We start from the raw sequence: 14,533 nt of genomic DNA, 5'->3' as shown, positions 1-14,533 counted from the left end.
TTTAACCATATTAATTTAGTCAACTAAATATTAATGGTACTTGGCTTGGTTTTTATAGACTAAAAGACTAATCAAAGGCTAAAGATGCATTATCCTCTTCAAATATCTAAGCCCAATCAACCAATACCTCCAAATAAACTAACAATGGAGTGGAAGAATTATTATTTGGATGTTATATTGATTCCTCTTGGTCTTCTCTTAAACTTCACTTATCATGCTTGGTTATGGTACAAGGTTAAGACTCAGCCACTCGCCACCATCATCGGAGTTAATGCTGCCCTCCGCCGCCCGTGGATCGCTGCCATGCTCGGGGTATTTTCCTTTTTTACCATCTCTAAGTCATGTCGCCATCACTTTTTCGGTCGTCATCTTATTGAACTCTTATTATCATATTCCATATAATTTTCGAATCGTAGATTTATCTATCTATCTATATATATAAATTGATCTCGATTTATGGGTTGGAACTTTTATGCTCGGGTCACCCGACCAACCCAAAAATACGATTCACAACCCACCCAATTCTACTATACTTTTAAGATTATTACGAAAATTAAGAATAATTAATATTCTCAAGGACATAGACAAGAAGAGCATCATCGCAATTCAAACATTTAGAAACATGATCATGGGTTCAAGCCTCATGGCGACCACCTCAATCCTCCTCTGCGCGGGGCTCGCCGCCGTCCTCAGCAGCTCATACAGCATCAAAAAGCCACTAACTGACACCGTCTACGGCGCGCACGGGGAGTTCACATTGGTTCTAAAGTTCGTAACAATCCTAACCATCTTCATCTTCTCCTTCTTCTGCCATTCCTTGTCCATCAAGTTCATGAACCAAGCCAGCCTTCTGATCAGCGCCCCATTGCAGCCCTTGTCCGTGCTAACAGAGCACCATTTGGTGGACCTTTTGGACAAAGGCTGTGTTTTGAACACCGTTGGGAATAGACTCTTTTATTCGGCTCTGCCTTTGTTGCTTTGGACTTGTGGGCCGTTGCTTGTTTTCTTGAGCTCTGTAGTGATGGTTCCTGTCCTTTATAATCTTGACTTTGTTTCTAAAAGACCAAGTGATGGAAAAACGGATCGTGATGTCGTTTAAATTCGTGGTCTTAATAAGTAAAGATTACATCTTTATTACCACGAGAGGTAAAATAATGTATACTTTACGAACTAAATTCAATAATATTGTTGAAAAATTTGAATAGATTAGGGTTGTGGGTCGACATGACATGACTCGGAGATTAAAATATTGCTTCCTTCTCTAGTAGTGGTTCACTTTTTAAATTTTAAATTCGGGAGACGAAGATTTAAACATGTAATAGTTCAAGCTCACTGTTAGCAGCTATTGTCAACTTTTGTCCGTTACGAATCATCGTCATCCTCATGATTTAAAAACGCGTCTACTACCGAGATGTTTCCACACCCTCTTTAACGAATGTGAGATCTCACAATCCACCCCCCTTGAAGGCCAGTGTACGTACGACTCTAATACCATTTGTAACCGCCCAAACCACTTCTAGCAGATATTGTCCACTTTGACCTATTATGTATCGTCGTCAGCCTCACGATTTTTAAATACGTCTACTAGGGAAATGTTTCTACATCTCTCCAACCAAGGTGAGATCTCACAATCCACCCCCTTAGAGGCCAATGATCGCATTGACACACTACCTCATGTCAGGCTCTAATACCATTTGTAACCGTCCAAGCCCACTTCTAGCACATATTATCCGTTTTGGCCTATTACGTATCAACCGTCAGCCTCACGATTTTAAAATGTGTTTACTAAATAGAGGTTTTCACGTTCTTATAAAGAATGTCTCGTTCTCCTCTCCAATTAATATGAGATTTAAAAAAAAACAATAAAGATTTTATTTTACTTTTTGGTCAAATATTTTATATCCAAATTAGACCAAAATAAATTAATTGTTAAAAAGAATGTAATGAACTATAACCGTAGTTTTCTTTATTGCAATATTAATTACATTTTTAAATAAGGGTTTATTGCTATGAAAGGTAGAGATTAAAGAAAAATTTAGATATTTTTATTTTATTTTTCTCATTAAAAAGTGATTTAGATATGAAATGTATTTACTAGAATTAGGGCAATGTTTATTTTTCTAAAAAAATATATTTTATTAAAAATTAATAAAACTCGGCATTTAACTTGAAATCTCTTCTGAACGTTCATGATATATAAAATGACCAAAATGCCCTCACACTGCTCCTTTGAATCTATTTCATCTTTTTTGATAGAACACAATCGTTACACATCTCATAAGAATCGCTCGAAACCTAACCCACATTATTTTCGAGATTAAAATGGGTAAAACGCTCGTAACGTGACCCACGTAATATTCTTGAGATTAAAATGGGCAAAAGGGTTTATCTAATTCATCCCTATGAGAAGGAATTCTAAAATGCCTTAATCTCCCTTCTTGTTTCACCATATAACCTTCACACAAAAACTCCATTGAAAACTTATCTTCCACTTCTCTATTCACATCATGCACAAAAACATCTGTAATTCCCCCTTCTTCCCTATTCCTCGCCATCATCCCCGCTGTATAGATCGCCGTCATCCTCCCCGGCGCATCGTCGTAGTACCCAGTCGGTGCATCCACCATAATCAAATCCCACTTCATGTCATACACTTCTTCTGGGAGACCCTTTTGTGCTAGTTGACACACTGAATATTTCGGGTCACCAACTGCCCTACACTCCAGTCCTTTTCCGACATCCATCAAACTATCAGCCTGTTGGACCTTGCTATCATAGCAAGCATGTCGAGATTCCAACATCGGAAAACGACGATGTATTTGTTGAATCCATGATTCATCTTCTTCGAGGAATAACGTCCGGCCACCATGGTTTAATGTAGCCCACATGAGGCTATCGTGACCGAGACCAAAGACGAGGAAGTTGCATGGTGACCGGACTGCGAGGACCGAGGCTGCCACCATGATTTCTTTTAGGGTTTGTTGTGGGGTTATGGAAGAGGTGGCGTAATGGATTAGGGCATGGGATAAAGAGCGAGGGATTTTGTTGCATGGGGTGCAATTTTTTGGAGCTTGTGATGAAAAAGATTGAAACTTTTGAGATGGGTTTTGTGTGGATGAATCAAAAATGGTAGATTTCATGAGGAAAATGAAGAACAATGAAAGAAATAGAGCTAAAATTAGGGTTTTGAGGTTGAGAAATTGGTGCATAGGATGTGTTTTAGGCCTCATTTTGAGTGAAGTAAAGGGGTTTGTGATTGAATAGAGTTTTATTTAGTGATTGGCATAGCTTAGAGTGGAAGAATGGGTGGAAATAGGTGAGATTTTGGTAGGGGATTGTGACAAGAAATCAGCTAATATTTTGAATGAAGCAACAATGGGTAATGTTGTTCATGGTTTGGTGTGGAGTTCCATCAAAACTTTGTTCTTTTTCATTGTTTTGGTGAATTATATGGATAAATCGAGGTTCGTTGGAAGTATAAATCTTTCAAATATCGGTAATTTATAGGTTTGGTTGGTCTTATAAATTATATCTACCTAGAAATCACGTTTTGGAGGCGTCAAGGGCCCAAATTAAGCTTATCTTCCTAACCCGAAATGGTAAATAGCTAGGAGAGGAAAAGTTCTTTTTTTTTAGGGTTTCTCGAGAATAGGTTCAGTGGAAACAAGGTAGGGTTTGTAGCTTAGAGGATTAGAGAATGTAGCTTTGAACGTCGGTGTCGAGGTTTGATTCTCTTCTTACCCACAATTGTCCATGTGATGTCCCACATCAGTTGGGGAGGAGAATGAAACACTCTTTATAAGGGTGTGGAAACCTCTCCCTAGCATACGCGTTTTAAAAACCTTGAGGAGAAGCACGAAAAGGAAAGTTCAAAGATGGGTTTGGGCTGTTACCATCCAAAAGAGAACTTTTTCTTATGGAGATAGAAAAATCATGATTAGGCGGGAAGAAACAAGGGCACAAATGGCTCGTGTCTCCTTGAGAGGCTAATCCTATGGTCGGCCTCGAGCCTCTCTTCTTCTTTGTTTCATGGCTTGTTCTTTCGTGTTTAGAGGTTAGCCTAGTATACAACTTATCATCATAATTGGACGGAACGAAACTTACATCTTTATGGTTCGAGTCCTACCTCTCCCTAAATTATTTGTCATCTTAGTCATTAATTATTTTCTCGTTGCTTCGTTACCAAGCTGTGAGATCCTCTCGTTTTAATAATATATTATCTTCCAAAAAAAATTAAAATATACATAAAAAAATAAAATTAGTAAGGAAAAAATTACACAATTCCAACCCAAAATATTTTCCATTATTATGATCCATCTTAGAATATAATGTTTTTTTTAGTATAATAAATATAAAATATAAAAAAAAATTAAATATATACGTCAATTATTATTAAATTATATTTATTTTGATAAAAATAAAAAAAATATTTAGTAGCACATAATTTTTAAAATATTATTATTATTATTTAAGCTTTTCCCACGTGATTTTGAGTCAAAACAATTTCATAAATAATTTCTTCACGTTCCAAAGGATTAAATAATACATAAAATAAATCCCAAATCAGTACTAATTTTTCATCTTAATTAATTAAATAATGCCAGTCTTTTTCTAAAAATAATTTAAAATTCATTTTTTTAATTAAAAAAATTAAAAAAAAAATGGGGTTTCTGGCTGTTAATGATTCATGTGCACGCTGCCTTTTCCATCATTTTGTTTCCCTTTTTATTTTCTAATTACTTAATTTTATTCCGTATCATAATAAAATAATATTTATGTTTCAGATATTTTAAATAAAATATTAGAGATTCCAACCAATAACCTATAAATAAATTATAATATCTTAATTCTGAGTATTACAAACCTTATTAATTTGTTTATTTATATTTTTTTAGTAATTAATTAAAAAAAATCATAATCCAATGGTTACAAGAATTGAAGTTTCTATCTATACTGACAAAATGTACTTTCATTTTGGATAACTCAATCATATGATGTGATGTCCCACATTAGTTGGAAAGGAGAACAAAACACTATTTATAAAGGTGTGGAACTACTTCTAGCAGACGTGTTTTAAAGTTGTGAGTTGAAGTTACATATGTACTTCAAAGTTAAGCAAGCCCGAAAAAATTTCTAATGAATATGTGAGTGATGACAAAACATGTTAAAATGACTCGGGTTTGTTTGTGGGTATAATTTTATAAGACCCCACATTGGTTGGAGAGAGAAACGAAGCATTACTTATAAGGGTATGGAAACCTCTCCCTAGTAGACGCTTTTTAAAACTATGAGGCTGACAACGATACGTAACAGACCAAAGCAAACAATATCTACTAGCAATGAGCTTAGACTGTTACAAGTAGCATTCCTTATAAGGGTGTGGAAATCTCATGTTAAAATGACTCGAGTTGTTTGTGGGTATAGTCTTATAAGACCCCACATCGGTTGGAGAGGGAAACGAAGCATTACTTCTAAGGGTGTGGAAACTTTTCCCTAGTAGACGTGTTTTAAAACTATGAGGCTGACAACGATATATAACAGACCAAAGCGAACAATATCTACTAGCAGTGAGCTTTGACTGTTACAAGTCTTCACTTTTATAAACAACTCAAATGGGTAAATAATCATGACGTAGAAGATACAGAAGAATGTCGAGACCATCAAATACCAAACTTGAATTTTAACTTATGTTTTGCAACGAATAAAATAATAGCATAACTACTCCTTTGACTATTTTCAATAATGGATTCTCATGTTTTCCTATTCAATCATGTAGAAATTATTAATTATTACAAAAAAAAAAAAAAATTAACTATAGCTCAGCCTCTATAGTGACAAAAGTATAGGTTCCTTCACCAGCTGGTAACAGATAAAGTTGAAGCAGATACATCGACGTAAACGTACTCATTGTCGTGTTAGTACGAGAACCTCAAATAAATTCACAATCAAGCTTTTTGATTGGTTTGCTCAACTGGTAAAGGCAAACAAATCCGCTCAACTAGTTTATCCGTTCAAATCAGTTCTTCTACCTGTATACTACACTCGTAAAATATCTATAAATACGTTGTGTCATCTACGTCAACACAATTTTTAATACAAATAAATAAATTATTATCAATTAAAATAAAATCTATAACATCCCTAAAAATTAAATTTATAACATGGAATATTATATTTATTTTTAATACAATAATAAACATAAAAAATATTATTTTTTGTTTGAGCATATAATATAAAAATAATTTTCTCAAATACATGTCGTCTTTTAATTATTAATAATTAAAAGGCAAAAATTGTTGTAAACAAACATTTAAAAATATTTAATGTTAAAAAAATAAAATTATTTATATTGGGATTGGGAAATGATGACGTGGAGTCATAAGCACGTGACAATGAAGAATAATATTTCTCCAAATGCAAAGCAAAATCAGATCTCTCTGCCACGAGATTTCATTGTCATCTTAAATCTCCTTTTTTTTCTTAATTATTTTTTTAATTTCTTTTTTAATTTTAATTTTAATTTTCTAATTTTATTTACCTGCAAATGTTCTGTCTTCCGTAGTCAACTTGCTCTCAACTTCCAAAAATTGTATATATATTATAATCATAATTTAAATAATTTCCTAATTTGATAAATAATAAAGATGAAATGGAATTTAGGATCCAACGGTGGGGATTTTTTCGGAAAATAAAATAAAAATAAATAATTAAATGTGGGGGGAAAAAGTCGGTGCATGTAATGTATGGAGATGTTTGGCGTGACACGTTGTAAATCTCGCGAACATGGAAGCACTTATCAACTTTGACTAGTCAACCCATTTATTTATCCCTCGGGTTCCGATTCCTCCACGTAGGCCCATTTCCTTTTTTTTTTTTAATTATTATTTTATTATATATAATGCTTTTTTATTATTTTTTAGAATTTTATGTTATTTTTTGTTAATATCAAAATTAGTATATATTGATATTTATTCCATAAATTTTAAAATTATCGGATTTTCTTCTGAAAAGGGTTAGGATTGTAATGTCTCTTCTAGCTATAAATGACATAACCATCGACCACGACATAGGCATTGAAGTAAAGCTTAGCCAGTAAACCCTATAACCCATTTGATTGGACCGGGTTCTTCTTAGTATATGAAAAAAACTCTCAAATGAAGTTAAGAATAGAAAAGGGAAGTCATGACAGGCACGAGACTGATTGAGACGTATATCAACTAAAAAGTTAGACGTTCGAATCCAGAAGTGATCGCACCAATGGAAAAAGATGCCTATTATGGTTATTTTATAATCGAAAGTACACATGGTTGTCATCAAAGTCCCCAGAGAGTTCACTAACTAAGATGATCCAAGACCCACTTGTGATTTGTATGCAAAGACAACAAAAATGGAGCATTCCCAAAACCCTATTTAAATAGAGCTCTTAGCCCACAGCTTTCTCCCATGCATTTCTTCTTTAGATCCCTTCCTTCTCTTTGTTCCTTTCCCATTTTTAACTCCTTTTTATAGCTTAAACAAACATTAGAAACAAACCCTTTACCTCTTTTCTCACTCTCGTTTGTAAAGCTAGCTGCTTTTTTCGACATTATCTATAAGAACATGTCGGGCATATCTCGTTCGAGGCAATCGAGTGCGGTAAGAATTAGCGACGAGCAAATCACTGACCTCGTTCATAAGCTGCAACAGCTCTTACCCGAGATTCGTAACCGCCATTCTGATAAGGTATGTACGAACGTTCAAATTTAACATGGTATTAAAACGAGATTCGAGATAGACCCATTATAACTTTTCTTCTTCTTCTTTTGTAGGTTTCAGCTGCAAAGGTATTGCAAGAGACATGCAACTACATTCGAAGTTTACATAGAGAAGTAGACGATCTGAGTGAGAGATTGTCGGAGTTGTTAGCGACATCTGACACAGCTCAAGCAGCCATTATAAGAAGCTTGCTCACACAGTGAGATGTTTAATAATGATATGATATGATGTTGTTATAATTAATTACATGTTTGCTGGTTTAGGGTTTTTGGGTTTTGTAAAAGTTTCTCGTTAAAGGGTTTCAATAAGAAAAAAGAACAAAAAAAACTCGGGTTTTTGATTACGTTAAGCTAATCTAACAGTATCGATGCGTTAATAGATGCGTTAAAGGGTTTCATGACTTGTACACTTGAAAATTTGCATTCTCTCAACTAGAAGAACACGACCCGAAAGAATCTATAGCAGCCCAAGCTCACCGTTAATAGATATTGTCTGTTTCGGCTCGTTACGTACCGTCGTCCGCCTCACGAGAAGAAGTTTATACATTTTTATAAAGAATGATTCGTTTTTCTTTTTAACTAGTGTGGGATCTTGATCAAGCATCGAAAGTAAACGGCACGTTGTTGTTGTGTGGTGTGTGGCTATGAATTGGAAGGAAAGTATGGGGAAAAGGATAAGAAGAAATATATATATATATATATATATATATAGATGTGGGCGATGCCCTAAAGAAAAGCAATGAATATGAAAACAAAATGGGAGTGTAGCTGCTGCTGCTTCTGAAAGCACGCGTGAACAGCATTCAACCACACCAATAAATAAATAAATAAATCTCAATATTTAATGCATCGATTTTAACACAATTTAAAATTTATTATTTATTTGAAACAGATGATTTAAATTATTCGTTCAAAAATTTAATTCATATGATTATTAACAAAATTGATATAATTATTAATTTATGATTTTTATGAGTATAATTTTCGAAATTTAGGAATAATCACAATAAATAAATATATATATATATATATATATATATATTTTAACATTACCTATTTTTTTAGATTGTTTTTTCTTTTAAAATTGATTTAGAGCATATTTTTCATTAGAAAATAAATAAATAAATAATGTTGAAAATCGATTTTTTTTTTGTTAAATTTATTTCGATACGTGATATGAATGTAGTACATAAAGGAGAGCTATGCTATATCTGTTCCGTGCTAATAAGGTAAACGAACTTAATTTTTATTGATTTTATCATATCTATTGATAAATTATTAGATATGTATGTGATAAGGGGTAGATAAGGATAATAAATAGACATAAATAATTTAATAATTTTTCTCTGATGAAAAAGATTGGGTAGCAATGTAGACTGGACCCGAAGAAATGATTCATCGAAATAATGAGTCACCATCGATATCGACACATCTGAGATCGCCAAATGTTCGGGAGTTCCGCTATTCAATCCTTTTCCTTCTTCTTGTTGCTGTATATCTCGTTCATACACATCTTCTCTTTGTTTCTCGAGCCTATAGTGAGTTACAGACAGAGTTCGAAAAGGTCAAATCTTTGATGATTCCATCATACATGATTGAGTTGCGAAAACTTCTAGATAGGTATCCCACACCTGAACTGAATTCTTTCTGATTAAAGAATCTCTTTCTAATTGCTCTGGAACAATTAGGAGATTCTCTAGAAGAAATATGGGGTTCTGCTCTTGGTGGCAACATGCTATGGGGGCGGTCATCAAATTTTCATTTTTTTTCGTAAGTTTTATAATTGAAAAATATCAATAATTATAATTACTTTTTTTTTATTTAATTTGTGGATAGTTGAGTTTAAAAATAATTGATATTTTTAACGTCCTCTATTTTTGACAATTTAACATTCTCCTGTGTTTTGTTTTTGTTATATGGTCATGTTGTCTATTGTTTTGACATGTTTCTGAGAGGGTAGATTATCCCCGGTGTACATGTTTTTGTAAGAGTAAAGACTATCCTCACAAACCAATATGGTTCTTCCAACATATTTTGTTGTTACTCACATTTTTTTTTAAAAGAAATTCTTAAGAGATCGTCTTAGTGGTCGTAAGCTTACCTTAGCGGATCGTTCTTATTAATCAAAATTCAATTTCACTTATGATATTTCATTCTTCCAGAAAATCGCACTTAAAGCCTATTCACAGAACCAACATAACCTAACTATCATAAAACCAGTCATAATACTAAATACTCTGTTATAAACCCGTTTTATAATAAAGTTTCCTTATTTAAGGGATCAGAATAAAAATGATTATAAAAAATTTCTAAAAAAATTTAATTTCCACTAATTTCTAACAAAAATAAATGAAAATTTTTGCAAGAAGAGACGAGCACAGAAAAAGCTTCCACGTCTCGAGAAAAATCATTTTTAACTAAAATTTTAAGTTGAAAAAAAAAAGTATTTTCCTAAAAATGTCATTTTACATTTTCCTAAATTTCTCCTTTTTTTTTTTAATTTTTATTGATAACAATATGGTATAATTAATTTAATATAATAAAAGTTGGGGGCATTTTAGTAAAAGTGTATTTAACGGAGTTGCTTGTCGCCGGCGCAGTGTGTCCCGGTACTTACACGTCAGCAATTTATCATTTTTTGACATCGACATTCTCATCCCTCTCCCTTTTCGTTCTTCCGGCGTCACTATCTCTATTTTTTTTTTTTTTTCCTTAAATAAAAATCAGACGAAAATCTATTTTTGTCACAAAAGAATGATGTTCAATTTTTGTTGCATTGGTTCAGATTTGATGTTAACCTCCATAACTGGGCGAGAAGAAGCGCCCGATGCTCGAAGAGAAGCGAGAGAAGCGTCACTAGAACGATTCGAACTCTGCAATATTTTCAGAGTTCTTCGTACTTGTTCTTGTTGTTGCCTTCGTCTTGCTTTCGCTCTCGTTTTTTCCAATGGGTAATTGCCTCCAAGCTCGCGTTAAGGTTAATAGCTCTCTCAAATCGCTCCCTAATTCTGGTAATTTCTTTGCCCTAATTCCATTTTCATTGTTGATTCCATGGATTCTTCTCCTTTTTCCCCATCTTTTAGTTTGTGATCTTTGTTTTGTGGTTTGGAAATGGTAACTTTCCGGGATTTCTTTGTTTAGGGTTTTTCATGGATGAATGGATTGTAGCGCTTTTTTGGTTTTGCTTGTGATTTCTCTGCTATTGTGTTCCCATTTATGCGACGTTTTTTGTAGCTTGGATTCTGTTCCCCTCTTAGCTTGGATTTAATTCCCATGCCGTAGTTTTAGCTTTGTAAGTTGCTAGCGAGGACATTGAGCCCTGTAGGGGTGGACACTAAGTGATGTGCCAGCAAGGACGTTGGGTCCCAGAAGAGGATGGATTGTGAGATCCTATATTGATTGGAGAGAGAACTAAGTGCGAGAGGACATTGGGTCTCCAAGGAGATAGATTGTGAGATCACACATCTGTTGGAGTTAAAAACCTTGAGGAAAATTCGAAAGGAAAAGCCCAAAAAGGACCATGTATGTTAACGGTAGGGTTGGACTACTAAATAACTTGTCTCACGAAGAGATAGATGAAACAACTGGCGGGTCAAGATTTTATTTATTTATATGCTTGCTTTCGAATGAACTGCAACTGGTTTGAAGATCATAATGTGTTTCCTAGGAGGTAGATAGACGGTGAGACGGTGGCTATAACAACCCAAACTCACTGTTAGCAGATATTGTCCTCTTTAAGCTTTTTCCTCAAGGTTTTTAAAACGCCTCTGCTAGAGAGAGGTTTCCCTACCCTTATAAAGAATGTTTCGTTCTCCTCTCCAATCGATGTGAGATCTCACAGTGACTGTGAGACAAATGGTGGTACTATTCAGTAAGAGTTAGCTACTCTCCTCAGTTTATCTAGTGCATAATAAACCGAAACTAAGTTATAGTAGGCTATGGAACATTGGAGAAATTTTCGCTTGGGGTTAATGCATGGGAGTTCGAGAGACAACGAGCATAAGATACGATATGTTGCAAACACTCGAACCCAGTGGGATCGGACTGTGCGAAGGAGGCTGTGATCTTGTTAATGAACTTTAGCTCAAACATTGATCTTTGTATTATGTAATTGTGATTGTTATCCCTTGCAGAAACACCAAATAATCAAGATAGGAAAGGTCATTCAACTGCTACTTTGAGAGCAACAGCACTTGGTGGGAATACTCCATCTAGAGGTCTTCAACCTAAAAGATCTGAAGGTGAAATATTGTTGTCTCCAAATCTGAAAGCCTTCACATACAGTGAGCTTAAGAATGCCACGAAAAGCTTCTGCCCCGACAGTCTCATTGGAGAAGGAGGGTTCGGTCATGTTTACAAAGGATGGCTCGATGAACAAACGCTCGAATCGGTGAAGCCTGGAACTGGAATGGTTGTTGCTGTCAAGAAGCTTAAATCTGAAGGCTTTCAAGGCCACAAGGAATGGCTGGTAGTTTTCTCGTTCTTTTTTATACGACCCGTTGATCTTTCGGGCTTATAGTTGGCTTTGTAAATCAGGTTGCTATTGATTGCAGTCAGAAGTAACTCACCTCAGTCAGCTTCATCATCCACATCTCGTTAAACTAATCGGATTCTGCCTCGACGGGGAGAGCCGACTTCTCGTCTATGAGTACATGTCCAAAGGAAGCCTCGAAAATCATCTATTTAGAAGTAAGTCAGAAACGTTTTGGCTAACTGCAACCATTAACCTTTGTTCTTAACTATCTCTGTCATACAATAATGCAGTGGGTGCACGACCACTTTCTTGGGCAAGAAGGATCAAAGTTGCTATCGGAGCTGCTCGAGGGCTTTCCTTTCTGCACGACTCCGCAGAGCCAGTTATCTATCGCGATTTCAAGGCTTCAAACATCCTCTTAGATTCTGTATGTCTATCCTTTTGTTCGAGTAAACGAAATATTTACGTACGAAAAAGTAGCATAATAGGAAGTAGAGTGAAGATACGAACACTTTTTCCTCCTCGTTCTCGTTCTAATCTATACAAGCTGTTGTGAATTTATAACTGAAGTTTAGCTGTCTGATCAGTAAGAATGAAATTATTATGCACACAGGAATTCAATGCAAAGCTTTCGGACTTTGGTTTGGCTAAAGCAGGCCCAACTGGTGATCGGAGTCATGTGTCCACTCGGGTCATTGGTACTCAAGGCTATGCTGCTCCAGAATACATTGCCACTGGTATGCTTTCTGCCCCATTTTAAGAATCACTGGTTTATTGGGATGCCTTTTGAATTTGTATCCTTTTGAGCATTTGTGAGCATGTGTGAGATTTCACGTTGGTTGGAGATGGGAACAACGTATTCCTTATAAGGGTATGAAAACTTCTCCCGAGTAGATGCGATCGTAACAGACCAAAACGGACAATATCTGCTAGTAGTTAGCTTAGGCTATTATGAATGGTATCATAACTAAACACCGGGAGGTGTGCCAACAAGGACGTTGGGCCTCCATGAGGGTAGAGTGTGAGATCCTACATTGGTTGGAGAGGGTAACGAAACATTTCTTATAAAGGTGTGAAAACCTCTCCCTAGTAGAAACATTTTAAAACCATGAGGCTGATGAGCGGACAATATCTGTTAGTGATTGGCTTGTGTTACAGCATTAGTCTCTTTTCGTTTACTGAATGAAAAGTTATAAAGTTTTGTTGTAACTACGGGTTTCTAAATGTTTGATCTCGAACTACGGTGCCCCCGAGCCTAGGCAAAACATGTTCATATCACTTTTCCCTTCGCAATGCAGGTATGCTAACAGCCAGGTGTGATGTGTATAGCTTTGGTGTCGTGCTACTAGAGCTCCTCTCAGGACGACGTGTTGTAGATAAAACTAAAGTCGGTGTCGAACAACATCTTGTGGATTGGGCAAGACCTTATCTAGCTGATAAGCGCAAGTTATTTCGGATAATGGACACCAGGTTGGAGGGCCAATACCCGCAAAAAGCTGCTTACATGACTACAGTCCTTGCATTGCAGTGCATTCGGGAGGCAAAATTCCGACCACTGATGTCGGAAGTTTTATATGCTCTGGAACAGCTCCTGGTTAAGCCCACCGATAACCAAAGAGCAAGCAGTCCAGGGCCGAAGTCCCCAATAACACATAATTTACCTTCACCTGTAAATTCCACAACACAGAAAGGGAGCTCTCCATTACCATCCATATGAAACCCCAAAGGACATGTTGCAGAGATATTACCTTTACAAAGTAAGGATGGAAATAGTGAGTAGCATCAGCCATTTAAGAGAGTTGCTTTGGTTGGCCATTTATCCCGAGGGATTTGCATTGAGAATTAGAGTCGTGATAAGAAAGAGGACATAAATGAATCCATACGAAGGGACATGACAAGGATTTCAAGCTAAGATGCGACAATTTAAGTCACATTCCTTCTCAAACCCAATAATGGTCTATGCCGCACCATTCCCATGGTGGTCGAGCTCATGCTCATTTTGGAAAATCATCGGGTTGAGAGTCGAACAAAATTGATGGGGTTATGAGTGATTGTGTTATTTGTTTGTATGAGATATCACTTGGCTCCAAGTTTAATGCAGTTCGTATACCTTGTTTACATGTTCACCATCGAGAATGTACTCGGAAATGGCTTGAATTCAGCAACCTTTGCCCGTTGCATCGGTTTCAGATGCTGAGCAATTCATTTCCTTTTTCAGGAACAAAATATTGAACAAACATCTCAGTTTCTACATTTCCACTTTAAAGATAAACATCAAAGACAGTATCTGAATCAGAATAAGCGA

At 35.6% G+C, this 14,533-nt stretch overlaps 4 protein-coding genes across 4 annotated transcripts; 3 read left to right on the top strand and 1 right to left on the bottom strand.

The window, feature by feature from the left end:
* The first annotated feature begins 105 nt into the window (after positions 1 to 105).
* Positions 106 to 1,237, top strand: LOC111490308. Its single transcript, XM_023138896.1, has 2 exons — positions 106 to 312; positions 578 to 1,237. Exons 1-2 carry the CDS (start codon positions 145 to 147, stop codon positions 1,097 to 1,099), a joined length of 690 nt encoding a protein of 229 aa, XP_022994664.1. The 5' UTR covers positions 106 to 144; the 3' UTR covers positions 1,100 to 1,237.
* Positions 1,238 to 2,161: 924 nt separating this feature from the next.
* Positions 2,162 to 3,257, bottom strand: LOC111490300 (glucuronoxylan 4-O-methyltransferase 1-like). Its single transcript, XM_023138884.1, has one exon. It carries the CDS (start codon positions 3,228 to 3,230, stop codon positions 2,367 to 2,369), a length of 864 nt encoding a protein of 287 aa, XP_022994652.1. The 5' UTR covers positions 3,231 to 3,257; the 3' UTR covers positions 2,162 to 2,366.
* A 4,182-nt stretch (positions 3,258 to 7,439) lies between these two features.
* Positions 7,440 to 8,104, top strand: LOC111490325 (transcription factor PRE3-like). The gene is made up of 2 exons (XM_023138915.1): positions 7,440 to 7,722; positions 7,809 to 8,104. The coding sequence occupies exons 1-2, from the start codon at positions 7,600 to 7,602 to the stop codon at positions 7,956 to 7,958; spliced, it is 273 nt and encodes a 90-aa protein (XP_022994683.1). The 5' UTR covers positions 7,440 to 7,599; the 3' UTR covers positions 7,959 to 8,104.
* A 2,356-nt stretch (positions 8,105 to 10,460) lies between these two features.
* On the top strand, positions 10,461 to 14,481 carry LOC111490280 (probable serine/threonine-protein kinase PBL3). The gene is made up of 6 exons (XM_023138855.1): positions 10,461 to 10,765; positions 11,888 to 12,222; positions 12,308 to 12,443; positions 12,519 to 12,655; positions 12,842 to 12,965; positions 13,527 to 14,481. Exons 1-6 carry the CDS (start codon positions 10,702 to 10,704, stop codon positions 13,943 to 13,945), a joined length of 1,215 nt encoding a protein of 404 aa, XP_022994623.1. The 5' UTR covers positions 10,461 to 10,701; the 3' UTR covers positions 13,946 to 14,481.
* Positions 14,482 to 14,533: the final 52 nt, after the last annotated feature.

The sequence above is a fragment of the Cucurbita maxima genome, unplaced genomic scaffold, assembly GCF_002738345.1.
Source record: "Cucurbita maxima cultivar Rimu unplaced genomic scaffold, Cmax_1.0 Cma_Scf00015, whole genome shotgun sequence".
Taxonomy (NCBI): Eukaryota; Viridiplantae; Streptophyta; class Magnoliopsida; order Cucurbitales; family Cucurbitaceae; genus Cucurbita; species Cucurbita maxima.
Note: the sequence above shows the minus strand (reverse complement) of the source record. Positions and strands in the feature narration are given on the sequence as shown.